Source organism: Aspergillus brasiliensis (assembly GCF_001889945.1).
Source record: "Aspergillus brasiliensis CBS 101740 unplaced genomic scaffold ASPBRscaffold_5, whole genome shotgun sequence".
In the NCBI taxonomy this organism is placed as follows: Eukaryota; Fungi; Ascomycota; class Eurotiomycetes; order Eurotiales; family Aspergillaceae; genus Aspergillus; species Aspergillus brasiliensis.
In genome coordinates this window covers 1,508,138-1,531,834 of record NW_027137446.1, presented here as the reverse complement: position 1 = coordinate 1,531,834, position 23,697 = coordinate 1,508,138, and the positions used below count along the sequence as shown (strand labels likewise).

General features: G+C 52.7%; 8 protein-coding genes across 8 annotated transcripts; 4 read left to right on the top strand and 4 right to left on the bottom strand.

The window, feature by feature from the left end:
• Positions 1–1,190: 1,190 nt before the first annotated feature.
• On the bottom strand, positions 1,191–3,356 carry ASPBRDRAFT_42563 (protein translocase subunit TIM50). Its single transcript, XM_067624828.1, has 3 exons — positions 2,954–3,356; positions 2,175–2,894; positions 1,191–2,119 (listed from the first exon to the last, which is right to left on the bottom strand). Exons 1-3 carry the CDS (start codon positions 3,197–3,199, stop codon positions 1,532–1,534), a joined length of 1,554 nt encoding a protein of 517 aa, XP_067480074.1. The 5' UTR covers positions 3,200–3,356; the 3' UTR covers positions 1,191–1,531.
• A 565-nt stretch (positions 3,357–3,921) lies between these two features.
• ASPBRDRAFT_122886 (uncharacterized protein) lies at positions 3,922–4,872 on the top strand (the record flags this gene model as incomplete). The annotated part of the gene is made up of 1 exon (XM_067617551.1): positions 3,922–4,872. One exon carries the CDS (start codon positions 3,922–3,924, stop codon positions 4,870–4,872), a length of 951 nt encoding a protein of 316 aa, XP_067480073.1.
• A 327-nt stretch (positions 4,873–5,199) lies between these two features.
• ASPBRDRAFT_29736 (proteasome regulatory particle lid subunit RPN11) lies at positions 5,200–6,389 on the bottom strand (the record flags this gene model as incomplete). The annotated part of the gene is made up of 4 exons (XM_067622695.1): positions 5,200–5,342; positions 5,399–5,934; positions 5,993–6,279; positions 6,327–6,389. The coding sequence occupies 4 exons, from the start codon at positions 6,387–6,389 to the stop codon at positions 5,200–5,202; spliced, it is 1,029 nt and encodes a 342-aa protein (XP_067480072.1).
• A 355-nt stretch (positions 6,390–6,744) lies between these two features.
• rpdA (histone deacetylase RPD3) lies at positions 6,745–9,431 on the top strand. Its single transcript, XM_067619328.1, has 4 exons — positions 6,745–7,181; positions 7,266–7,566; positions 7,614–8,155; positions 8,206–9,431. Exons 1-4 carry the CDS (start codon positions 6,987–6,989, stop codon positions 9,226–9,228), a joined length of 2,061 nt encoding a protein of 686 aa, XP_067480071.1. The 5' UTR covers positions 6,745–6,986; the 3' UTR covers positions 9,229–9,431.
• Positions 9,432–9,677: 246 nt separating this feature from the next.
• ASPBRDRAFT_42558 (60S ribosomal uL14 domain-containing protein) lies at positions 9,678–11,011 on the top strand. Its single transcript, XM_067624827.1, has 4 exons — positions 9,678–10,139; positions 10,383–10,629; positions 10,729–10,806; positions 10,880–11,011. Exons 1-4 carry the CDS (start codon positions 9,988–9,990, stop codon positions 10,910–10,912), a joined length of 510 nt encoding a protein of 169 aa, XP_067480070.1. The 5' UTR covers positions 9,678–9,987; the 3' UTR covers positions 10,913–11,011.
• Positions 11,012–11,090: 79 nt separating this feature from the next.
• Positions 11,091–13,052, bottom strand: ASPBRDRAFT_42557 (uncharacterized protein). Its single transcript, XM_067624826.1, has one exon. It carries the CDS (start codon positions 12,915–12,917, stop codon positions 11,181–11,183), a length of 1,737 nt encoding a protein of 578 aa, XP_067480069.1. The 5' UTR covers positions 12,918–13,052; the 3' UTR covers positions 11,091–11,180.
• A 296-nt stretch (positions 13,053–13,348) lies between these two features.
• Positions 13,349–16,489, bottom strand: ASPBRDRAFT_29732 (putative polarized growth protein (Boi2); the record flags this gene model as incomplete). Its single annotated transcript, XM_067622694.1, has 3 exons — positions 13,349–16,122; positions 16,160–16,339; positions 16,432–16,489. 3 exons carry the CDS (start codon positions 16,487–16,489, stop codon positions 13,349–13,351), a joined length of 3,012 nt encoding a protein of 1,003 aa, XP_067480068.1.
• A 1,894-nt stretch (positions 16,490–18,383) lies between these two features.
• ASPBRDRAFT_176354 (MIZ zinc finger domain protein) lies at positions 18,384–22,825 on the top strand (the record flags this gene model as incomplete). Its single annotated transcript, XM_067619830.1, is given in 4 exon segments — positions 18,384–18,567; positions 18,736–18,795; positions 18,808–18,864; positions 19,101–22,825. 4 exon segments carry the CDS (start codon positions 18,384–18,386, stop codon positions 22,823–22,825), a joined length of 4,026 nt encoding a protein of 1,341 aa, XP_067480067.1.
• Positions 22,826–23,697: the final 872 nt, after the last annotated feature.

Below are 23,697 nucleotides of genomic sequence, written 5' to 3'. Positions count from 1 at the left end.
GGTTGGTTCCTGACAATGAAACACAAGAACCAGCTAGTGTATGTATGTATGAGATGTATTAAAGAGACATTGTTCACTACTACTAGTTGTAAGTATGAAACAAAGTATGCAATCTTACGGCGCTAAGCCCTGGCAGGAGGTACCTCTTCCCAAAGCGGACTAGTGCTTGCACGGTTGGCCATCACACCAATCCGGGGCACGTGGTTTGTCGCCCTGGCTGACTCAGCCGTGACTGAGATGCTCCCCACAGTTTTCCTGGCAGATTCCCGATAAGACAAACAAGAATCTCGGCGATTTCTCCTGGCCTTTTATGATCGCGCGCGCTTCCAGAAATGCAGACTGCCAACCGGACAGAGAGCTGCTTGGTTCTTCCATCCTTCAATCGACATTTTGGAGTGATTTTCAAATGAGTTTTCACTTATGAGCACTTCCTTTCTGCCCAAGTCATTGAATGCTGTCCCTCAGCCTTGCGATCTAGCCAGGTCTGACATGTAGTTAACTTGACTATGTAGTACGGAGTACAATACTGAACTTGACAAGTATTGAAATAGCCTTATAGCTCATGTGCGATGGGTTCAACACCTATGCTACTTGTAGTGGTTGAATCACAATACTTGTTCGATTTTATAGTTACTACTACACGATTCGGTGGCAGCATTATTTGCCGATATATCTATCTACTAGAGGTACTATGAGTGCGAGAGCTAATCATCTTGCAGCTGAAGCTGTACTATTTTGGATCTAACAAACCAGAATGAGAATCATTCCCCAAGAGTACATTCTCACTGGACATGACATACCTGGTAAATCTGGTGGGTTGTTGATGAAGGTACTTACTACCCTTTAATAACCGATAGGACTAAGTACTATCATCCCAGTGAACATGTAACCGTACGGCAACAGTTAACAAGGATATTTAACTGTCAGTAAATATGGAATACAACGGCCACTATGAGTATACAACCTTCTCTACTAGTAGTGTGCACTCCTTCGGGCCCCCAGTAACGTAGTATATAAGTAGTAGTGCTGGTAGGATAATATATAAACGTCACATGTGTCAGCCGGCAATCATCTTTATTTTGACACTAACTGCTATAATTCAAACTCTTAGTACTATTTAGTAGTTGAATTACGGATTACTTTTCCTAGGGAAAAAACATGATAGCACAGTTTTAGACATAGACATGATTGTGCCAATCTGAGGATAATGAATGTTCTTTTTGACTTCATTAGAGTTTATCAATTTATACACCGCAAAATCAAATACACAACCAAATGCTATTTTACAACGGAGATGAAAACCCGTGATGAATCGCGCAAGAGCCAAAGCAAGAAAAACAAAACCCCTCTAATGTGAACCCCACATTCCCGAGACCGAGGATGGTATCTCGGATATACATTAAAATGACCCAATGGATTCCTTTTGTTGGGACGAGAACAGCGGAAGAGAGAAGAGAGAGAAGAGAAAAGGTCATATGCGAGCGAGCGCTTTATGCGCGCTCCGTTGCGTCATCGCTCAGAAGAGAATCTACTACTGCTTAGGGCCAGCACCGAACATGCCGGTGAAAGAGCCCTTCATCATGGCCATTTGCTCCTGGCGGGCCTTCTCTTCCTCCGCGGCCATCTCGGCAAGCCACTTCTCGCCGTTTTCACGGATCTCCTTCTCGATCATCTCGTAGTTCTTCTGGCCACGCTCGCGAATCTGGTCCCACAGCATCTTACCCTGGGCCAAGCCATCCGAGGGGCTCTGCTCCCCGTCCAGAGTGCGGGTGGACTTCAGGCCAAGGGCAGAGGCGAAGCCGCCCAGACCGCTGCGGGGGCGCTTCTTCTGCTCCTCGGCCAGCTCCTTCTCGAAGCGCTCGCGCATGGCCTTCTCACGCTTGGCGAATTCCACGGGGATCTGGGTGCCCTCGAAGGATTTGATGACGGGACGCACGTCTTCGACGCCCATACCGGCAAGGTATTCGAGGAAGGGGATCATGGCAACCAGGGTCTTGTCCTTGGAGTCGCCGTGCCACTTGTCAAGGATAACGGCGTTCTCAGGCTGCAGGCGGGCGTGCTCCTCCTTGGTATCGATCAAGATCACCTTGGACAGATCACGGTTGAGGTAGGACAGGTCCTGATTGTCCGAGTTAGTCATGACTGGGAGCTAGGTACAGCCAACAGTGACATACCTTGATGTACTCTCCGTCCTTGTACTTGGTGGCTTCGCGGAACAAGGGCCAGCGGATGATGCGGTAGGGGTCAAGCTTCCGGAGCACCTGATCGGCCATCATGCTGGGCACACTGGTGAAAAGGACGAGTTCGTAGTACTGGTTGAGATAGCGGAGGAAGTAGTCGACACCCGGACGCTTGGCCACACGCCATCCATGCTCACGGCTCCACTCGCTGTGCACCAGGAGGTCCTCCAGACTCAGCACAAGGGTGTAAGGCTGACGCATGTTGGGATCCTCATCGGGCAGCAGCTTGGGGAAAGCAGGGTCCTTGTAGTAGCTGGTGATATCGCCCAAGCGGGTCTTGGCACGGTTGTACATGAGTCCAAAGCCCCAGCCCGAGGGCACATCGGGATGGGCCTTCTCTTCCTCCTCGGTTTCCCAGTTGCGGCCGAGATAGGCCACACCACCAGCACCTGCCAGCAGGAACAGCACATACATCAGGTTGGCCATGCGGGCGCGCTTGCGGTCGAGAGAGGATTCGTAGTTAGGAATGTCACGGCCACCATCATCGTAATCTTCCGCACGCGACGGGTCCTCTGTGAGGTTCAGCTTGGCTGAACCGCGGTTCTTCGAGGCGGCTTCCAACTCTGCGGCAAGGGTGGAGGGAATGCCCTGGGTGAGATCGGGCAGGGGTTTTTGAGGGGCATCATTCTGAGGAGCTGTAGAACGGGTCTCGGACTGGGGAGTGGAAGTGTCAGAAGGTGTATTGAGATCATCAGCGTCGTCATCAAACTCACGGCTTCGGTGGCCGGTTCAGCCTTGGTATCGAATTCGGCCTGCTCCGCGGAGTAGTCGTTTTGAGAGGGAGCCTTGGCCGACTGTTCCGACTTGGCGGACTTGACGGACTGGGGAAGCTTGTAGGGAGTCTTGGGCTTGGTGGACTTCGCATACCAGCGCGAATGGGCGACGGAGATCGTTGAAGCTCGAATAGTCGAGGCGAGGACGTTCGGCCTCGTCAGAGGCAGTACAGCACGACTAAGCATTATGAAAGAGGAAAGGGCATCTATAGATACACTGGAGAAGGTAGAGGAAAACACGCGCCGGATCCAGATCACCACCGACACCAAGGGAGGTAAAAGGTAAAACAGCAGAGTTGAGGTGGAGTGAGGATAGAAACAAGAAGCAAGAAGTGGATGATCGGGGCCCAGCAATGCCGGCGGTCTTCGGCGGAAACAGAAAAGTTCACGCACTGACCGTCGGGCGGGGGCATGCAGACCAACAGCGCAGTCCCGGAAATTAGTTTAAATACCAGCGCGGAGATGCCTTCCTTTCCTTTCCTTTCTTCTTTTTCCTCACAATTTGAAAGTTGACAACCCAGCTCATAAATTTGACCCATCAGGCCTTTCTCCTCCATGCGTGCCGGGTTGAATTAGGCTGGGGAGACCAATTTTCCCACACCCAAGAGCGCAGCAAAGGTCCTCCATGCGGCTGCAGCCCCGTTAGTGGGATATATCCTTTTTGACATTCCTTCATAAGTACTGGCGATGGATGCTATATCGTGCCGTATATGTCGTTAATCATCGACTTCCAGCTTAGTGCAACAATGGGATGAACCAGAAAAGAAAAAAACAGAAAAGTTTGAATTATCCGCATTCACTTAAAGCACCTCATTCGTATCGTGGCGTATATCTCTTCTCTCCCATCTAGATCCGTTTGAGCGCAATTTTTTTTCTTGCCTCTTCAACCAACCACCCTCTACACAAAAATGACCAACATGAACTCCCTCTCCCAATCACTAGAGAAAGTCCGTCTGGACGACAGATCCACCACCGGAAAAAATGTCAAAGGCAAACCCATCAAGAAGCAACGTACGAAGAAGCCCCCCATCGAACCCTTCCGCTTCTTCGACCTCCCCTCCGAGATCCGTCTACGCGTCTATCACTTCGTGCTCTTCACTCCAAAACGGAGACGCACGCCGCGCATAACGGGCAGCGTGGGTGCCTCGTCGAAGAAAAACCCTCCCCTCTCACCCACTTCCCACCGAGTCGCGCTATTCCTGGCCTCCCGGCGCATGCACGATGAGGCCTCAGACTACTTCTACTCCACCCAAGTATTCCGTCTCTTCCACCTACAAGACTACTCGCGCATGCCAACCATCCGAGCCATCGCGCCGCGGTACCGTCCCTCCATCGCCACAGTTGAATTAATCCTCGGATCGAGCTGGACAGCGCCACCGCGCGAATGGACCATAACGCGCAGTCTGGGACTGGAGGAGATGGAGCGCATGCGCACATTCAAAGTATTCCTTGAAGTCGATCCATCGCATCCAGTGTTCGAGGGGTTTCGGATCTCGAAGGACTTCTATACGGATTTTGCGGGCGATCTGCTCAAGAATGTCCTGGAGAGGTTGCCGAATCTGGAATACGTCGAGTTTGATGGCTGGCCGTCTGTACGGAAGAGCGGAGCTTTGATGAAGAGATTAATGCACGAGGTCAGGGCGGCCGGGAAGAAGATCGCTTGGGGCCCCGAACGGGGATGGACAGATTATGATGGGGAGGAGTTCAGTGATGATGCCTATGGCGTCAAGGCGCATGAGAAAAAGATGGAGGAGAAGGCTCGTCGGAAGAAAGAACTAGAGGAGGCGCAGGAATTTGCCAGGTTGCATGGCCTGCCGCCGCCGCCGCTTTCGTTGTTCAATCCGTACCTTGATTATTGAGATGTGATTATGATGTGATGGGTTTGGGTTTTTATCTGGCATGATATGATATTGCGGTCTTGCGGGAGTTTTAGATTCATTGCTCGGTATTGGGTCTGTTTATACTACTAGATGCATATATATATACTTATATAGATTTTTAGACAGTTCGTCTTTGTTATATTGGTCGGGTCACATTGGTGATGTTACTGGTGGTTATGTACCAAGGTGATACATATAACGTCATTCATTGATATGTCTGCCAAGACCTGATAACCGTCCTGTACATAAAGTCTGCGTTCAGGGAGTCTGAAATGGCATTAGAATATATGTTAAGGTTTAGTTGCTCTATAGCTCCTCATCAACCTCCATGCCGGTACCATTCTCCTTGCCGTTTGATTGCCGTGCCACTGAGGCCTCCTTGTCAATCATCTGCCGCGAGACGGCCACGATGTTGTCCTCAATCAACTGCTGGCTCACATCTTCGATGTCTGCAAGTAGATCAAATTAGTATCAAATTTATATACCGTGCAAAGGAGAAACCTACGCTTCTTAGGGTCGACCTTGCCGACGTATCTCGTCTTAAGCTGGTCCTTGGTGAGCGTGGTCTCCTCCTTGACCCGCTTCTCGTAGCCTTCGGCGAGGCTGACGAGCTGCTTCATGCGCTCAACGTTGTGCTCGCCCTCCTCGTGGAAGTCCTTCATCTGCAGTGCTTCCGTCCAGACGTGCTTGTGCAGATTCATCAGCATGTTCTCCTCGAGACCGGTCTTGCGGTAGTCGATGGCAATACTGTAGTAGTGGCGGTTGAGGCCGTGAATGAGGGCCTGAATGGATGGCTTGTTCAAATGACCGAGGTTGGATGTTGTTTGGCGGGGCTCCTGGCCCATGACGACGGTCTGTGGTTGGATGAGACGGAAGGCATCAATGACGACCTTGCCCTTGACGGACTGGATGGGGTCGACGACCACCGCAACGGCGCGGGGAGTAAGCTGCTCAAAGGACTGCTGAGTGTTGATATCGACGGACGAAAGCCAGCAGCCGAAACCAGGGTGCGAGTGGTACCAGCCAACAACGGTCTCTGGTCTATAGCATGATGCGTTAGGATGAGCCGGGTAGTTCATGGGATACATCTCAAGCTTACCGCCCAGTCTGCCTCAACATATCCATCATCTTTGTCTGGAAAACAGGATCCACGGCTTCGACACTGACACCAGTACCACTTTGAGGCATGGCGAAAACGTCAACTACCCGAACTGTGTACTCGTCCACGAACTCTCCCAGCATCAGACCCATGACTTCCATGGGCACACCAGCCCGACCGTGCCTTAGCATCTTCAGTAGGGCGAGTGACGAGATGTGGACGGTTTCGGAGTTATCGATGAGGTTGGGGATATCCTGTACCTGCATTAGCCCATACCCATGAACCCTCTGGAGACACGAGTGCCATGTCCGCTACTCGTCTAAGTGTTACTCACTCCATTATTTCCTCCAACGCCCATACCCTGGGCTGCTTGGAGCATGCGATGCAAACGATCCATAGTGGAGACGTGGGGGGTGGTTGGGTGTTATTTATGTAGATGAGACCAGGATGACTTCCTACGCGGAAGCTCCAATCGGAAAGTTGAGTGGGTTTATCAGAGCAAACTCGGTGATTGGAAAAGCTCAAACGTCGTATAGGCGGAGGGAATGTTCGAGCCGGTTCCGATGGAACAGTAAGCGAGGTTAGACGAAAGCTGAAGATGGGAAGCAGGTGGTGATGGAGGCGCAACTGGGGCGTGTGTAAGTAGTGACGGTCGAGCTTCCCAAGAAGCCTGACGAAGGCGGTGGAGCAGCTCGGGGGTTCCGCCTTTGCGTCTCCCTTCGCTTCCTTTCGGTCCCCCATCACTTATTGTCCGCCCCCGGCCATTGCGAATGTACTTGATTAGTGCCACTCTGTGAGAGTTACTCGACTTACTCACTCATAGGGCGCCTTATCTGCTCTTTTCAGTATATCTTTTGTCTATTCGAGTGTGCTTCGCCTGTTTCTCTCGATCTGACACCCACATACACGCCGAGAATTCACCGCGCTCAAGCGACATTCCTACGCATTGGTCTGAGTGAGGAATCGCCGTGTGCTTCGCACAGTAACCTTCGAGATGAGTAACTCACTCGCCCCTCTGGATCCCATTACCAATGGGTCGGCGGATCGCAATAAGAAAGTCGCCTATTTCTACGACTCCGACGTCGGAAACTATGCCTACGTCTCGGGACACCCGATGAAGCCTCATCGCATAAGGATGGCTCACAGTTTGGTCATGAACTATGGCCTCTATAAGAAGATGGAGATATACGTGAGTGGCTCTGAATGAATATTATCAAAACTGAAACAAGATCTCTGCGACGTCTTTTAAAAGCAGCGCTGATGCAGTCTGCAGCGGGCGAAGCCGGCCTCGAAATACGAAATGACCCAATTCCACACGGATGAGTACATCGACTTCCTTTCGAAGGTTACGCCGGATAATATGGACTCTTTTGCGAAGGAGCAGAGCAAGTACAATGTCGGAGACGACTGTCCCGTCTTCGATGGGCTCTTCGAGTTTTGCGGTATCAGCGCGGGTGGTAGTATGGAGGGTGCTGCCCGGCTCAACCGCAACAAGTGCGATATTGCCGTTAACTGGGCGGGTGGTCTTCACCACGCGAAGAAGAGTGAAGCAAGTGGATTTTGTTATGTAAACGGTAAGTGGTGCGAGAATATGTGCTGGGCTCTCGCTGACACTACACAGACATTGTCCTGGGTATCCTGGAACTGCTGCGATTCAAGCAGCGCGTGCTCTATGTTGATATTGATGTCCACCATGGAGATGGTGTCGAGGAGGCATTCTACACGACCGACCGTGTGATGACGGTGTCCTTCCACAAGTACGGCGAGTACTTCCCGGGTACGGGTGAGCTGCGTGATATCGGAGTGGGGCAGGGCAAGCACTACGCCGTCAACTTCCCTCTTCGCGATGGCATTGATGACATCTCATACAAGAGTATCTTCGAGCCTGTCATCAAGAGCGTCATGGAATGGTACCGGCCTGAAGCGGTGGTCCTGCAATGCGGTGGCGACAGTCTCTCGGGTGATCGGCTCGGATGCTTCAACCTCAGTATGCGGGGCCACGCGAACTGTGTAAACTTCGTGAAAAGCTTCAACCTGCCCACCATGATTCTCGGCGGTGGTGGTTATACAATGCGGAATGTGGCACGCACATGGGCTTTCGAAACCGGTATTCTCGTTGGTGATACCCTTGGGGCGGAGCTTCCATATAACGATTACTACGAGGTAGGTTCTCGTTTTCAGGTTATATGACTATACACAGCTAACGGGCTTAGTACTTTGCACCTGACTACGAGCTGGATGTACGTCCGTCTAACATGGACAACGCCAACACGAAGGAATACCTCGACAAGATCCGCACACAGGTCGTAGAGAACCTCAAGCGGACCGCCTTTGCGCCCTCCGTGCAGATGACTGAGGTGCCCCGAGAGCCTCTCGTGGAGGGCATGGATGACGAGGCAGATGCCATCTTGGATGATCTGGACGAGGACGAGAACAAGGACAAGCGATTCACCAAGCGACGCTTCGACCAGTACATTGAAAAGCCCGGAGAGCTCAGTGACAGTGATGACGAGGAGTTGGCTGGTGCCAACGGCGTCCGGCGCCAACCCGGGGCGCTGAAACGGAGAAACCAGGTCAACTATCGGAATCTCGATGTGAACGACTCGGGGCTGGAGAGCGGCATGGCGACGCCACAGGACGCGTCTTCGCTTCCTGATGATGACATGGATACGACTGCTGATGCGAAGATGACCGAGGCCCCGGAGCCGGAGACTGAGGCGCAAGCCACCCCCTCTGCGGCCGATGCGCCGTCCCGAGCGGATGAGGCTTCCGCAACAGAGCAGGCAGAGATGGCAGTGGATGGGCCAGAGACGACGGCGGCTTCGGCACCGATCTCACGGCAACCGTCTCCCAAGCCCCAGGACGAAGACACGCCGATGGTAGATGCGGGCGAGGCCGCACCGGAAACTGAGAGGTCTGAAGCTGCGCCCGAGGGCGCGGCGGAAGAGGAAGAGAAGAAGCCGAGCGAGGAGACCCCTACAGCTGACAAGCCCGCTACGGAAGAAGCGCCTGCGACGAAAGACGAGTCACCTGCGAAAGAGACAACTGAGGCAGCCGACACGGTAGAGGCGGAGACTAAGCCCGTGGAAGCCAGTGAGCCGAGCGAGACCAAGGATAAGACACCAGAGGCAGCCAAGGACGAGTCGGGTGAGGCTAAATCAAAGGAACCCAGCGCGGAAGCCGCAGGAGCCACTGAAGCCCAGAAGACCGAGGAAGCAAGCAAGACGGAGGAGTGAAGCTGTGTGAGTAAGATGGGAACAATCGAATGAATGGCGCAAAGGAATGGGCGGATGGTGTTTGGGAACGAATCGATTTCTTCTTATATTATTATCACATATTTGAGAGCATGAATGCCTATCTTTAGAGCAGATTCAATAACTCGTGTATTTACAATGTATTCCAGCATAAGCAGATTGCTATAAACCCCCACCAACTAAATACATACACCGTAGATAGAATCTATAGTTAAGTTGACTATCTAGGGAAACAGTCTAGACATCCTGACTCATTTCTTACTAATCTAGACTAACCGCAATGGGGCTAGATTTAGGGCAACCCTCTATCCGCATAAACCAGCCAATGGGGGAGCACTGCCAAGATTTTACCCACGACGCACACTAAGCGAGAAGCAAATCGAAACCCGCGACCAAGTCTCTGAATCCGACGACACCCCCCGTTTCGACCGTCCGTCCGTCCCCCTTCCCTTGTCGCCCAATTTTTATCCGACACCCCCGTTAGAGATACACAGCCAAGATGTCTGCGAGAGGGTGAGTTTGATCTATTTTCGTTGTTGAAAATTTGTGGGAAAGAGAGACGGAGCGAGGAGAGAAAGCAATCCGGACCGGGAGATATTGAAAAGCTGCGGGATGAGATGAGACGAGACGAGATGGATGGGATAATTGCTGGCTGGAGATTTCGACTCGAAATTACGGTTGGATTGTGTTGGATATATGCGACATACGACATCTGAGAATCGGAGGAGCGAAACAATTTGAATGTCCGGGAAAGAGGAGGATATGAAGAACTATCGGATGGGGATTCGATATACATGGGAATTCTTTGAGGGAATAAGGCTAACGAAATTTATTTACAACAGACGCGGTGGTGCCTCCGGCAACAAGCTCAAGATGACCCTCGGTCTGCCTTGGTATGTCAACTCCAATTTCCTTTATATTTCAATCCAGTCTACACATACACCCGCACCCACCTTCGAGAGAAAATTGCGATTCGATACAAGAGATTCAATCGATCAATCAATCAATCATCCTTCAATCGAACATGCACACACACGCCCGATCACTCGATATACCACCTTTGACCCCATGAATTACAATCCGACACGAACACAATATGAAGAAGAATGAACACAGCTAATATCTTTGCCTTACAGCGGCGCTGTTCTCAACTGCTGCGACAACTCCGGTGCCCGCAACCTGTACATCATCTCCGTCAAGGGTATCGGTGCTCGCCTGAACCGTCTCCCCGCCGCCGGTGTCGGTGACATGGTCATGGCCACCGTCAAGAAGGGAAAGCCTGAGCTCCGTAAGAAGGTCATGCCCGCCGTTGTTGTCCGTCAGAGCAAGCCCTGGAGACGCCCCGACGGTATCTACCTCTACTTCGAGGACAACGCTGGTGTTGTACGTACCCCTACACCCCCCAGATTTTCCACATCCCGACGGGGTGTGATGAATGTGGTAATATATATTGGTAATGGGTTGCTAATGGCTGGAATCTAGATCGTCAACGCCAAGGGTGAGATGAAGGGTTCCGCTATCACCGGTCCCGTTGGTAAGGAGGCTGCTGAGCTTTGGCCTGTAAGTTCTCCCCCTCTTACTTTCCAAATATATGTCCTATCGGGGAAGGTATATGTGCTAACGATATATCCAGCGTATTGCCTCCAACTCCGGTGTTGTCATGTAAAATGTGTTAAACCTGGATTTGGAAGAGCAAGAAGAAAGAAAAAAAAAGCGATACCAAGGGCTTCTAGAACAAAGGGGGTGGTACCGGTTTTTTTTTTTTTAGTATGACCTAAGAACATTCTAAAAATGAAAAGGATTCATAAAAAATTTAAACCTGTCCACTTCTTTTTCTTGATGATGTAATAGTAGATGTATATGTCCTTATGAATTGATTGATTGATCGGTTGATCTATATAGGTGTTTGTGACTATACTAAGTGGTATGTAAAACTATTGCTTTTTAATCTTCTTATGCGCCTTGTTGGTATCCTTTCCAGCAGAGATACCCATACTCCACCCGCATGTGATAATGGTACTATACAGCACCATCAACCCCAAAGTAATCAAATCGACTACATGCACCGCCCACCAGAGATGCTGCACTCCCGCTGCGCACATCTGTATCTCATACTTCCATTCCGAGCCGGTGAACCACACCGAGAGGAGTCCAGCATATCCTCCATATTCTCCCATCATGGAGCGCATAGTCACTTCCCGGATGGCGGGGACGCCTAGGTCCCCTTCTCTCGTGGTGCCAGGCTTGTAGCGCATGGCGTCCCATTCCCAGCCGCGCGCCTTACCACCATCCTCATTGTCGTTATCACCATCATCATCTGCCTCAGCAGCAACCGTGCGACTCACATAATGCACCACATCACAGCCCGTATGATCATGGCCCGTAAGAATGAGGCCCTTCCTCCCCCATCCGTTTCCGGGGACGGTCTCGTCCCCACTCATCCCAAAAATGCCCTCAAGTACGGCATTAGCGCTGGCGTGCTGACTCAGGTGGTTCTGTTCTTTGAGGCCGCCGGCGTAGAAGCGCGGGTTGCCGTCAGCGTCTCCTTTGGAGTCGTCGTCATCGTGGAAAGCGAAGAAGGGGGCGTCGGTGCAGATTCCTTCTTTTTTGTGAAGGGGGAGGTGGGTTAAGAGTAGAGTGAAGGTTTTCCCGCGTGAAGATGAAGTAACGGATGGGCTGCGCTCGTCTAGTAAGCCGTTTAGGTACTCGTAGGTGGCCGATTGGACTTCGGGGGCTAGGGCGGGAGTATCTAGGACGAGACTGTTGAGATTGATGAGGTGGATTGTTGGAGCATCGCCCTGTTGTTCTGGTTCTTCTTCTCCCTCTTGACCTTCTGAAGGTAGAGTGAATTTGATATCCCAATCCCCCTTCCCAAAGACTCTCTCAAACCTCTCAATCCTCGAGGGACTCGCATCCCCCGCATACCCGACATCATGGTTGCCCACGATGTTCACAACCCTCCTTTCCCACTCCCCATTGTCAGTTCCCAGGACTTCCGTCCCCATTTCCCCTGTAATCTCATCCTCGACCCGCACACCACCGCGAAACACCCGTTCCCAGTACCTCCGCCCCCGCTCCTCAAACTCCCCATCACTCACCCATTGACTCCCCACGAGATCTCCCAGCACGGTGACATGCGATGGCGCACTCCACCAGTGCATCGTGCGGTATATATGGGCCAGGTAGTAGTCATTTCCGAGCAGATCAAGGCGTTTGCGCGCGGCGCGGAATGCGCGAGGGAGGTCAGTGGAAATCAGGGAGCGTAGGACGGAGCGTAGGGTATAGAGGATGGCGGATGGGGGTTTTGTGCGGAGTGTGGAGGACAAGTCGGCGTAGTAGTTGGAGAGTTTAGCGGGGAGCTGGTCGTGGGGTTTGGGAAGGGAGGTGTCGCCTTCTAGTTGAGGGTCGGCGAGAACGAGGAGGCGGAAGATGGGCAAGGAGGTCGAGGTCGAAGCTGGAGGAGGAAGCGAGGGGGAGAGGTGATGGCGGAGGGTGGAAAGGAAGGATGGAGAGAGTTGTGGGATCGAGAGATGAGACGAGGAAGAATCCTCTGGAAGAGGGAATGCGCAGCCGTGGAAGACGGGGTAAAGATAGAGATAGAGCGTGCTGGTCAGGGCCAGCGGGAGGAGGATGGCCAGCGCATGGCGGAGGAGAATGCGGAAGAGGGACATGGGGAGAACAGCATCGAAGTGGAAAAAAAGAGTGACTGGGATAAGAATAAGAGAAAGAATGAAAGAATCGAATTAAAAAGAAACAAACCAAGGAGAGTTAAATGGGGTTGAATGCGATCAATCAAGCCATCATCGTGTGGATGGTAAGAAGTAGAAGAAGCGAGGATGAAACGGCGGTGTTTAGTGACGCGGCCCGCCGATCCCCGTCGCTTATACTGAAATGGAGAGTTATAGTTAATGAGAAAGAACTTCACATCCAACATTAACATTCATATTACATCCTACATCATGGACAAGACAGATAGATAAGACTCATTCACATACGAAAACATTCAAGCGGGGTATATCACATAAAACGCCAACCAGGCTGCGGTGAAAAGCAATACATCACACATAAAAGCAATTCAATCAATCAAGCAATCCTCCATTAATTATTGCGAGTTCCGCTGCGATCCAGGAACTGACGCCTCTTCGTCCATCGCGACCGGACTCGCCGATCGATGTTCCTCCGCGTCCACATATACAGGCTCTGTCTCCGGATCCATGGGCACCCCCTGGATTAGCAGCCCTTGACGATCTTGCTCCAGATCCGTCGAGTCGTCCTGTGCCTCCGTCCCTGCCTCTGGCGGGGCTACTTCTGCTGTATTAGGAGATCTGGTCATCAGCGCTGGGGGACGCTGGTTCATCAACCGCGCTTCCTTCAGACTGATCGTACGCTGCTTGTTCGTTGTCTCCACTGGCAGCGCCATGTCCCGCTCAATCGTCGCCTTCATCAACGCCGCCATCCACAGTCGGCCCTCCTGCACGTTGTCCACTTGGAAATAATGGATCGCTGGCTTGGTAAACTGCACTGTCCGTGATGTCCCCGACTTGGGCGGCACCAGCTTGAAGAAGAACGGCCCATCACCAGCTCCTTTAGTTGCCCTGAGAGCCTCCGCTGCGGCCTTGTCGGACGAAGCTCCATCCGCCTGGCTCATCTGACTGGACGGGGTCGGCGATGCGGTCGAGCCCGTGATGGTGGCATGGAGGGCCACGATAGGATCATTGTCTGCGCGCAATACTCGGTGAGCAGTAATGTCAATCAAGCCACGCTCCTCCGTATCCTGCTCCGAGTAATAGTACGACAAACGTCGCCCCCGCAGGACAAACAGACGGGGTTTCCACGTAGTCATCAAATTTGAAGACCGCTTCTTCATCCAGCCGAAGTAATCGCATCCCACCATCTGCTCCTGTGGTGACTTCTTCTCCAGCCCGCGGGTGTATGCGCTGGTGTCTTTCTTCGACTTGACCCCTGCCTTGACGGACGGCCGCGATCGAGGCCACAGCCCACCCTCGGCGGTCTTATTTGACCCATCCGTGCTGTGTCGCTCGGAGCTCTTGGATGTCGAGGGGGTGGTCGACCCGGTCCGCGCAGACGGGTCATTGTCCCGAACGGGGGATGCCGGCGGCGGTGTCGACGTATCGATTCCCTTCGGCGCCACGTCAGACGAAGCACGAATTCCCATGGCACGCCGGAATTTCGGTCCCGCACTCTTGAGCTGAGGTAGGGGTACTCCGGACGAGCGAGAGGAGTCACTGTCGGACTTGCCAAATAGCGGACCAAACAAGCTTAACCCACCGCTCGGCCGTTCCTCCACTGCAGAAGCAGGCGCTGACTGTTGTCCTCGGCGGTCAACAATGCGAGTGCTCAGGCTGCGGAGACGGCCCTTGGGCACCGGACTGGTGTGCGACTTCGCCGGGGGGTTCATCTGCTTCACAGACTCCCGGATCGAGTCCATGCTGCCGATGCGCGAATGGCGCTTGCCAACGCGAAGCTGGTCATTCGTCACGTTTGAGGACCGAGAGTCCGCGCTGCCTGCAGCAGATTGCCGTTTCTGGAGGCGCCGGTTCTTGCGCATGTCTCCCTCGGGCCCAGAGAAGTAGCCCCGGTCCAACTCGTCGGTCACAGAGACAGCTGGGTCAGACCCATTCGAGTTGGAGGGGCGGTGGCTCAGCTGGGAAAAGAAGCCCATATCCTGAGGGTGCGAAGTGCCGGCTGCAGTTCCAGGGCGAGGAGGCAGCCGCTGAGCGCCGCTGGGCAGGGTCCAGCCGCGGTCAAACGACCCGCGCTTGTTAATGCCCGGAGACCCTTCAAGGGCACCCGAGTACCGGTTCGTCGTGTCAATGGACGAGTGACGCCGGGAGTGGTTGATTTCGCGGATGGAAGCGGCGGACGGTCGGCGAGAGTGGGCCACGTAGTTAGGTGTCTGCGGCGTGATGGGTGAGCTGGTGTTGCTCTGCATACTGCTGCTGACCAGGCGGGGATGCTGGGTGCCGCTGGACCCTCGCAGCGTTGGGATCCTGGGCAGAAGCGGGCCCGTATGGCTGGCGCGACTGAGCGCGCGTTCTTCTGGAGGCGCGGGAACAGCAGCCACTGAACCGCGAGGGTGGTGTTGAATCGATGAGTTGACACCCTTGATCTCGTCCTGGAATGCCCGAATTTTGTGCCAGGTCTTCAAACGCCGTCCCATGACGCCAAAGTCAAATTCCTTCATGAAGATAAAGTCCTGGTTCATGTCCAGTAACACATCGCCCGTGATCTCCTGCTCCTCGAAGATGCCACAGTGCTTGTCTTCAATACCCCATTGCCGCAACTGCTTGGCAGTTTCCGCAGGTGTCCACTTCCGGACCTGCTCTTCACGCGGCTGGTTCTCTTCTTCCTCGTCGGTTTCCTGTCCGTTGATATAAGACATCCGGTGCTCGAAATGGCTACTGTACTCGCTGGCCGAGTCGTTCAGGTGCTTGGATTCCTGACCGGCCACACTATGGCGTGGCGTGCTCAGATCGGTGATGTGCTCGTCGATAACGCTGAGCGTCTCGTTCATGACCGGACTATCCTGGCCATTGGCGTGATGCCCGTCCATGGTCTGCCGAATTGACTGTTGGATATCGATGCTCATTGTGGAGGTTGGTAGCGGAGACGAACTGGAGCGGTGCTGCTGTTTAGGAGAAAGCGCTGGGGCGACGGGACCCCCTTGCAACTCTGGAGCCCGCAGGTCCGAGGCACTGGTATGACGAGAGACATGTGGGGTGGACTCGCCGCTCTGGGGAAATGAGAGGGAGTCTGGGGTTTCCAGCTGGCTCGATTCGGAATCCACCAATGCGGCCGTGCCATCGGCATCTACCCGTTGTCTGGTGGGAATCCTCGGGGCAGCGGTGGTATAAACTGGAGCGGGAACAGAAATTCCCAGTCAGTCACATACAGTCGTGCCAGTTATAAGCGCTCTCATGTTTCATACCTCCCGGGAAAAGACCAGATGAGCCCGTATTCAAATCCTTGCCTAGGTACCACCCATCTCCAAACCCATCATCCAGCTCCACGAGCTCAATTTTCTCCCCACGGCGCAGGGTCAGTTCATCAGGGCCACGCGCATCGAAATCATCTGGGCACCATGGTTAGCAAACTGACCCGAGAACAGACAGGGCGGGGTCGCACACAGCGACCGAGCTAGGGAGCAAAGAAATTGCTACTTACGAACAACGAGAAGAAGGTCGCCAGGCCTTACCCCACGGGGAGGCGTTGTGAGAGCCATTGTGTGTTCTCAGGCGGTGATTGAGAGTCGCAAGAAAGTGGAAGCGAGGATGTGACGGAAGGGGGGATGACGAAAGGGAGACCGGTTAAAGCGCCCAAGTGGGGGGATGCAACCAAGAGAGCGACAACACAGATGGGAGGGGAGGAATTGCGCCGGACATGGGGCAAGCCGCCCTCCCGGGTATTTTAAGAAAAGCAGAATTGGGGAAGGAGAGAATTGAAAGCGATCCAAGTCCAGAGAATGGAGGTTGGAGAGAGGAATGTAACTAAGCGGAGTTAAAGGATCGGGGAGGGAGGGTAGAAAGGAATCTGGCACGCGGCGAAGCGAAGCTGGACTGCTGGAGGTAGGAGGAAGAACCGATGATGGGTCCGGGTTTAGCTAATCGATGGAAATAGAAGGAGAAGTAGATAACTAGTGGGTGGAGAGTAGGAGGTATGTTGGACAAAGCTTCCCGGTCGACGAGAGTCGAAGATTAAATGGAGATGGCCAGAGGTTCTTCGGTGAGGGTTGCTGCAGTGCCGTGAAGTAAGCTATGGCAGGGCGATTCGCGGTCTGACGTGTAGAAGTTGAAGCAGAAGGCCGAGGGAAGGGAGAGAGAGAGAGAAAGAGCACAGAAGAGAAAGTAGCGAGGATGGACAACCGCAGCAGGTGAAGCCGATAATAAGACAGCGACGATCCCCGCCGGTCTGAACTGCAACCCGCAAAGCAAATCAGATCACGGCCGCAGACTTGCAGGCGCTAACCAAGGCGGCTAGCTTTGGGGTGGATCAGTTGGGACTTGGGAAGTTTGATGTGTCTTAAGTGAAATGGGGGAAAAGAAAAGAAGAGAGATAGAAGATGAAGTGAATTTACACAGACAGAAAGTAAAGAAGTAGGGGGAAAAAAGAGTTCAGCGCACGCAGTGTGATGAGAACTAAGGGAGAGAGAAAAAGTCTCGATTCAAAGCAAACCATGGAAGCGGGGGATACGGACAACCAAATAAATATCAAATCGTTACCGGTTTGGGCAGCCCAGAACCAAAGAACATTTATGACTGACTAGTTATACTAACTCCCTCTCTGCCCTGTCTTCTTCTCACATTCATGAGCAGCATAGCATCATCATCGTCCTTTCCCATCAGGCACAACTTCTCACTGGCACTCACCACAGATTGAGAAGTATGAAACAGACTATGAGTGGCATGTGCTGACTTGTCCGCTGGCTTGACTGGAGCCAACGGATTCATGCCGACAACTGGCAGCCCCTTCATCCGGAGAGAAAGTGAGGCCATTGCCCGGTCAGGTTGAGTTTCGCCTTATTGACAGGCTACTAGCCAGTTACTCCTACTTTCTCTGCTGTACGCTATGGAGTCTTGGGTATTTGCAAAATATCCTCTATTGCTTTAGCTCATACTATTGCGTACTACTGTACTACTGTCACTACACAGTAGTTGGGAGATGATGGGTCCCCAGGGCAGCAATTCTCTCTCTTCCTTTCTTAACTAACTAGTTAATTCATCTACTGACTCACTGCTACTACCACGACCCAGGAATAAGAAAAGAAAAGAAAAGCAATACCCACCGAACGAATATGTTTTAGTTTCCATGGCCTCCCCTGCAGGATCGACATTCCAATGCTCGGATCAGTCACGCATCCGGATGGCCAACGAGTCGATGCATCGCATTCAGCGCCAGTCCATTGCCTATTTATAAACAAACAGACAGACAGGTCGATCGCAGAAATCCCATCTTTTCGGCATCTGATGTATTTCTCGACTACTACATCTTTGTACGACTTCCTTTTGCTAGATACTACGATAGACTAGTCGATACACTCTCCACTTGAATCGGATCAGGAACGACTCTTCTCTTCCAATTCCATACGTCAATCCATGATAGATGGCATGCTGGCCTGCATGGCTGCTGCTGCTGCTGCTGCTCTAGAACAAGAGGCCGGATCACGCTCCTACTATCCCCAAAAAACCTTGCTCAATCACACACTCGGTGTCTATCCCTCTTGCCCTCTTGCCCTCTTGCCCTCGGCATTCATCCATTCATTCACGTTCATGTTTATGCTCATATGTGCTCATGCCTGCATCCGTAGTCGCCAAGATGAATTCCGGGATCTTCCATCATCGCATCATCAACCATGCACTGGGATAACCTTGCTTGTTGAATTGTCATTCGCCTCCTCCGTACTTTGTGTCGCGATTGCAAGTTCCCATCAATTCCCATCGATCTGTATAATCCTCACCATCATAACCATAGGTAATTTGCCCCTTAAAATAAATGCGGGTTTTCCCTCTACTCCCCTCAACGCAGCTCAAAGTACATAATGAGTGCTCCATGTCGTCGTACTTTTGTCCCAACCAAAGTCCAATGCAGTCATCGCAGTAAGTACGAGTAGCTGTGATTTTTTTTCTTCTATTTTTCTTTCCCCCTTATTCACTACTTCGTATACATCTACGGAGTACTATCTCTATATCCACATATTTGCTCTTGTCTCCCCGAGGTATCCTCCCCGACCCATCTTCCTACCGTCAATTGGAATTCATTCCAAGTCGATGCTGGGCGGCGCCTATTCGGAGAAGAGGAGATTCTTCGATACGCTTCGTTTGCATTATTGGCGCCAGGACACTTCCATCATTTTTTACCTTTCTCTCCTCTTCAAAACTCCTCCTCCCCCACAAATTACCTTTTCATCCTGCCCTCTTCCCCGGAAAATGCCAGGATGATTCCGCCCGGTAATCGCCGCGGCGATCCCGCAAACCTTGGCTTCAAGTCAAGCAATTCAACTGCCCACATATTTCTAGGAGGCGTGCAGCGATCTTGGATGCGTGGTGCAGCAGCCACCGCTTCTCGACCTCCCCACCTCTCTTCCATTACCTCGACATCGCCTTCAAGTCCGTCCACGACCGATACTGCTGCTGCTGCGACTGCTGCGACAAAGGATACGGCTGCTTCGGGGACCCCATCTGGGAGTCCACCGCAGACGCGTCGGCGGGAAACGCCTCCTCGTGAGCCGCCCGTCGGCTTCACTACTACTACGACTACCTCCACCTCCACCTCCACCATCGCCTCATTTTCGCCCTCCTCCTCCACCACCATCACCTCCTCCACCGCCGCCGCCGCCGCCGCCGCCGCGAACCCTTCTCCTCTTCCTCCCCTCGGTCCGATGGCTCAACCTGACCCTCTTCAGGCCAATTCCGGGTCAGATGGGAGGAATGAGAAGGAAGCTCAACCTAATCGCGGTGCCCCGATTTTACCCCCGCTTCGCAGCATCACCACCGCCATACCCTCATCGTCCCCATTATCAACAGCAACGCCAACACCTGTGACTGCTATTCCTCCGCGGACTTATGAGCCCACCGCGCTTCCGTCACCCGATCCCACCCTTCCACGTTCCCATGCCAGCCCGGTTAGTGCCATTGATCGGCATGGAGGACCGGCTGGACTTGGTTCCTCCCAAACAACTTTGCCTTCCCCTCCGACGGGAGACACCCCACCAGTATCTGCTACTCGGCCAAATGGACCCCAGACAGGAGTACTGCCGACGCCTACAACAGCAGCTAATACCGCCACCTTTCCGGAACCGATCCGAGGGGGCACCGCAACGCTCAGAGATCAATCGGAAACAGCTGGCAATGCCGAGTCACGATCACAGCTGCCTGGATCTGGCGATCCTTCGGCGCGTCCTCAAGCGGCCCCCTGGATAAGCATACCAGCGTCACCGGTGTCTCAGGTTCAGCAACCAGCCGTATCACGACCGGTCCCAATGTTGCCTATAGACCGGACGCTGTGCAAACAGTGGCTAGAGAAGCTGGAAACCTTTGCGGCTGAAGCGACTCGCAACAAGATAATCTCCGAGGTCATTGAGTCGCCGCGGGTTCGTCTGCTGCAGAGCGCCCTATTGGACAATGACCCCGTCTACCTGGCTCTTCACCAGATGTATTGCATGGCATCCTATGCTCCGTCGGAACTGCGCACTTTGCCTGGCTTCGGTCCGGAGCAAGAGAGAGGATTTGCCGTAGTCAAGCAGCTCCTGGTAGATAACCGCCGACTCTCCGGAGATTTCCTGCTGTTCTGTGTGAACTTCCCAGAACCTATGCAACAACTGCTAGCCCTGCCATGGTGGCGGGATGCTTTAGAGCAGGTCATGAATTCCTTGGTCCTCCTCTCTAAAGGGTGGGACAGCTTTGAGCTAGTCATGCGCACGCGTGGCCTACCCCCATTGATCGAGGAAATCATCATGACTTTCGCCATCCGATCACATGTCACGCAGTACAACATTTTCCTGGCACTGTATCGCCGACTTAATGTGGCGAACGGGGAGCACAAACTATTTGAAATCTTCAATCGGGACGCCAAATACACAGACGAGCGTCTGGACTCCCCCCAGCCAGTTCCGGAATCGCGCGCCAAAAAGGAGAGGGATATCATTCTCTCCATGTATCACAAAGAACTCCAATCCACTTCCCAGGCACCCACTGCAAGCCAACCTCACATTCACTCGCAACCGGTGGGGGCCCCCAGAGGCGCACCCCCTCACCTCACTCAGCATCCAACATCAGGTGTGCCCGGATATGAGTCGAGAAGGAGCTCTCACGTCTCGATTCCCGCAAACGGGCCTGTTCCTGCTCCAATGGCATATCCCTCGCAGACATTCAACCCGCATTCACCTCGCATGGTTCAGATGCCTCAGCACCATCAACTACATCAGCATCATCATCACCACCATCATCACCCTCCTCCTCCAATGAGTTACCCGCAACACGTAGTGCCCTCGCAAGCGCAAACCATTCACCCGAACCCAATAAATACGCGTCCGCAAGGCTCAGTTCACCCACAGACAATGCTACTTCCCTCACAAATAACATCGTCACACCCCGCCAGCGCCAGCGTACCGACAGTACTAGTTCCATCAACAGTGGCTACTCCTGGTCTGTCTCCTCATTCGCTTGCCTCTGCCTCGGCTCCTGCTCTCGCGTCACCTCCAGATTCAGCTTCCGCTCCGGATCCTGCACCACGACGACGTGGCCGCCCCGCTCGGTCCGCGCAGGCGAACAACCAGACCCCAACGCAGTACAGGCTGATGCCGCAGGCAAGCATGCCAAACCAAGGGCCTTCTCTTCCCTCTCCCTCATCGATGGTCACTCCACTCTTGCCTCCGCCAGGTCCACTTCCGCCGCCAAATCCACGACCTCATTCGCTGCGGGATGGGTTGCATCAAGCCCACCTGCATGGTCCTGTCAATCGACTTGTCGCTCACACTCCTGCCGGCCCGCAAGAGACGCCGCTCTATCAATACTTTGACTCCTTCGCCGCCAACCCAACTCCGCTGGGCCAATCTGATTGTCGCTTCGACTGGACGTTCAATTTGAGCAAGTCGGATTTTGAGCGACTTGCGAAGATCGACCAACGCGGTGGTAAATTCCAAGTGACGCGTTTCATGACAAACGGCCAGCGAATTTTCCGTCTACGATCTATCCAAGTCAAGCCGTCAACCCAAACTATAGAGGAACATACCTGGTGCACTACCGAGACGTGCTGGCCCAGCGTGGTCTACATCTTTGTCAACGAGGTGGAGCTCTTCGCCCGGCGTCGCCAGCACAATGGTAAAGATATACCCCTCGAAATCACGGAGCAACTGCGTGAGGGACCTAATACCGTCTCCATGCACTTCCTTCGCAGCCCGGCCGAGATGAGAGACCAGCTATATGCTGCGGCCGTCGAGATCCTCAATATCTCTGACCTGGTGTCGGCCTTGGATGCGGCGCAGATCCTTCCCGCTTCGGAGTCTCTGCAGCAGGTTGAGAAGCGGCTCACACCCAACCCCGATGATGAAGTCAGCATCGTGAGTGAGGACCTGGTCATTGATCTCGTCGACCCCTTCACTGCTCGCGTCTTCAACCGACCTGTTCGCGGTCGCTTGTGCACCCATCAGGAGTGCTTCGATCATGAAACCTACATCACCACCCGTGCTTTGAAGTCGGGGCGACGCACCCTCCGAGAAGATTGGCGATGCCCTATTTGCAAACAAGACGCACGCCCGCAAATGCTCTTGGTCGATGGGTTTCTCTTTAATGTTCGTGAAGAGCTATCCCACACAAACCAGCTAGATAATGCGCGCTCAATCCGCGTCAAAAGGGATGGAAGCTGGACTGTGAAGGCAGATACCGGTTCGTCCACTGAGCCGACCTCTGAGAGTGCCGTCGCTACTACATCTGTGCCTCCGAAACGCAAATCCAGTGAAGCCGCGGTATCTATATCTCCTGCGTCGCAAAAGCCCAAATGCGAGCGCACGACATCCGATAATCTCATCCGAGTTCCCGAACCAAGTGTGATCACATTGGATTAGCGTGCGCCTGCATGCTTCTTTTCACTTTGTGCATCAAGGGAAGAAAACAACATTGCTCGTTTTGCCAAATTGATACCAGCATCATTCCTTTCTTTCTATCTTCCTATGTTCCTTTTCCATTCGCTTAGCCTTCATCCAACCCGGTTGTTGTTTTCCTTTCTCTACCACGCTACTTCCTGGCGTTGAGTCATGTATGAGATACCCCAATTCTTTTTCTTTTGCGCAATGTATTTAGATGGTTGTTGGTCTTCGTCTTCAAAACTTCTTTGTTCATCAATTTGTTATGCTATGGGAGGTTTGTTGTTGTACCTAGAGGCTGAGACCTTGTGTTTGTTGTTCTGACTATTTTCCTTCTTCTTGTCCATACTACTTTTAAAAGCAATCCAGAAATGATGCTGGTTATCAGATGGTCTCGTCCAAAGACTTTGAGTAGTAAAAGAAAAGTTAGATGATGGTAGAAAGCTGTCTACTAGTAGTAGTAACTAGTAGAGTAGTAGAGTTATCATATATCTTACCTTCTTCCAGTACGGCCAGGCTAGTAGTAGTATATATATCGTACTAGGAGTTAGCGGTACCATACTGCCATTGGCCTGGTTCTAGCACTACTAATACTGAGTAACACTAGTAATAGTATAAACCAGCTGACTCCAATAGTACTATGCTGTGAGACTGTGACAAGCATATAGTACTATTTTTAGTATATATGGACTTGCCTCGCCTCATGCTCCGATTTGGTTTCACTGCACCACTAATTACTAATGATGGTATAGAATAACGTAAACAACAGTCGGACAGGCCACACGGTTGGACGGGCCATCTAGTAATGCTATATAAAAGATACTTTTTCAAATACAAGATATCTCAGCCATTTA

Excerpts from the sequence above, each read along its gene's own strand:
- ASPBRDRAFT_42563 (XM_067624828.1), bottom strand. The coding sequence starts at position 3,199 with ATGCTTAGTCGTGCTGTACTGCCTCTGACGAGGCCGAACGTCCTCGCC. Across the intron at positions 2,895-2,953 it reads CTGAACCGGCCACCGAAGCC|TCCGAGACCCGTTCTACAGC; the intron begins GTGAGTTTGATG and ends TCCACTCCCCAG. Across the intron at positions 2,120-2,174 it reads AGGACGGAGAGTACATCAAG|GACCTGTCCTACCTCAACCG; the intron begins GTATGTCACTGT and ends TCGGACAATCAG.
- rpdA (XM_067619328.1), top strand. The coding sequence starts at position 6,987 with ATGAGTAACTCACTCGCCCCTCTGGATCCCATTACCAATGGGTCGGCG. Across the intron at positions 7,182-7,265 it reads ATAAGAAGATGGAGATATAC|CGGGCGAAGCCGGCCTCGAA; the intron begins GTGAGTGGCTCT and ends TGCAGTCTGCAG. Across the intron at positions 8,156-8,205 it reads CATATAACGATTACTACGAG|TACTTTGCACCTGACTACGA; the intron begins GTAGGTTCTCGT and ends TAACGGGCTTAG.
- ASPBRDRAFT_42558 (XM_067624827.1), top strand. The coding sequence starts at position 9,988 with ATGTCCGGGAAAGAGGAGGATATGAAGAACTATCGGATGGGGATTCGA. Across the intron at positions 10,630-10,728 it reads TCGAGGACAACGCTGGTGTT|ATCGTCAACGCCAAGGGTGA; the intron begins GTACGTACCCCT and ends GCTGGAATCTAG. Across the intron at positions 10,807-10,879 it reads AGGCTGCTGAGCTTTGGCCT|CGTATTGCCTCCAACTCCGG; the intron begins GTAAGTTCTCCC and ends CGATATATCCAG.
- ASPBRDRAFT_42557 (XM_067624826.1), bottom strand. The coding sequence starts at position 12,917 with ATGTCCCTCTTCCGCATTCTCCTCCGCCATGCGCTGGCCATCCTCCTC.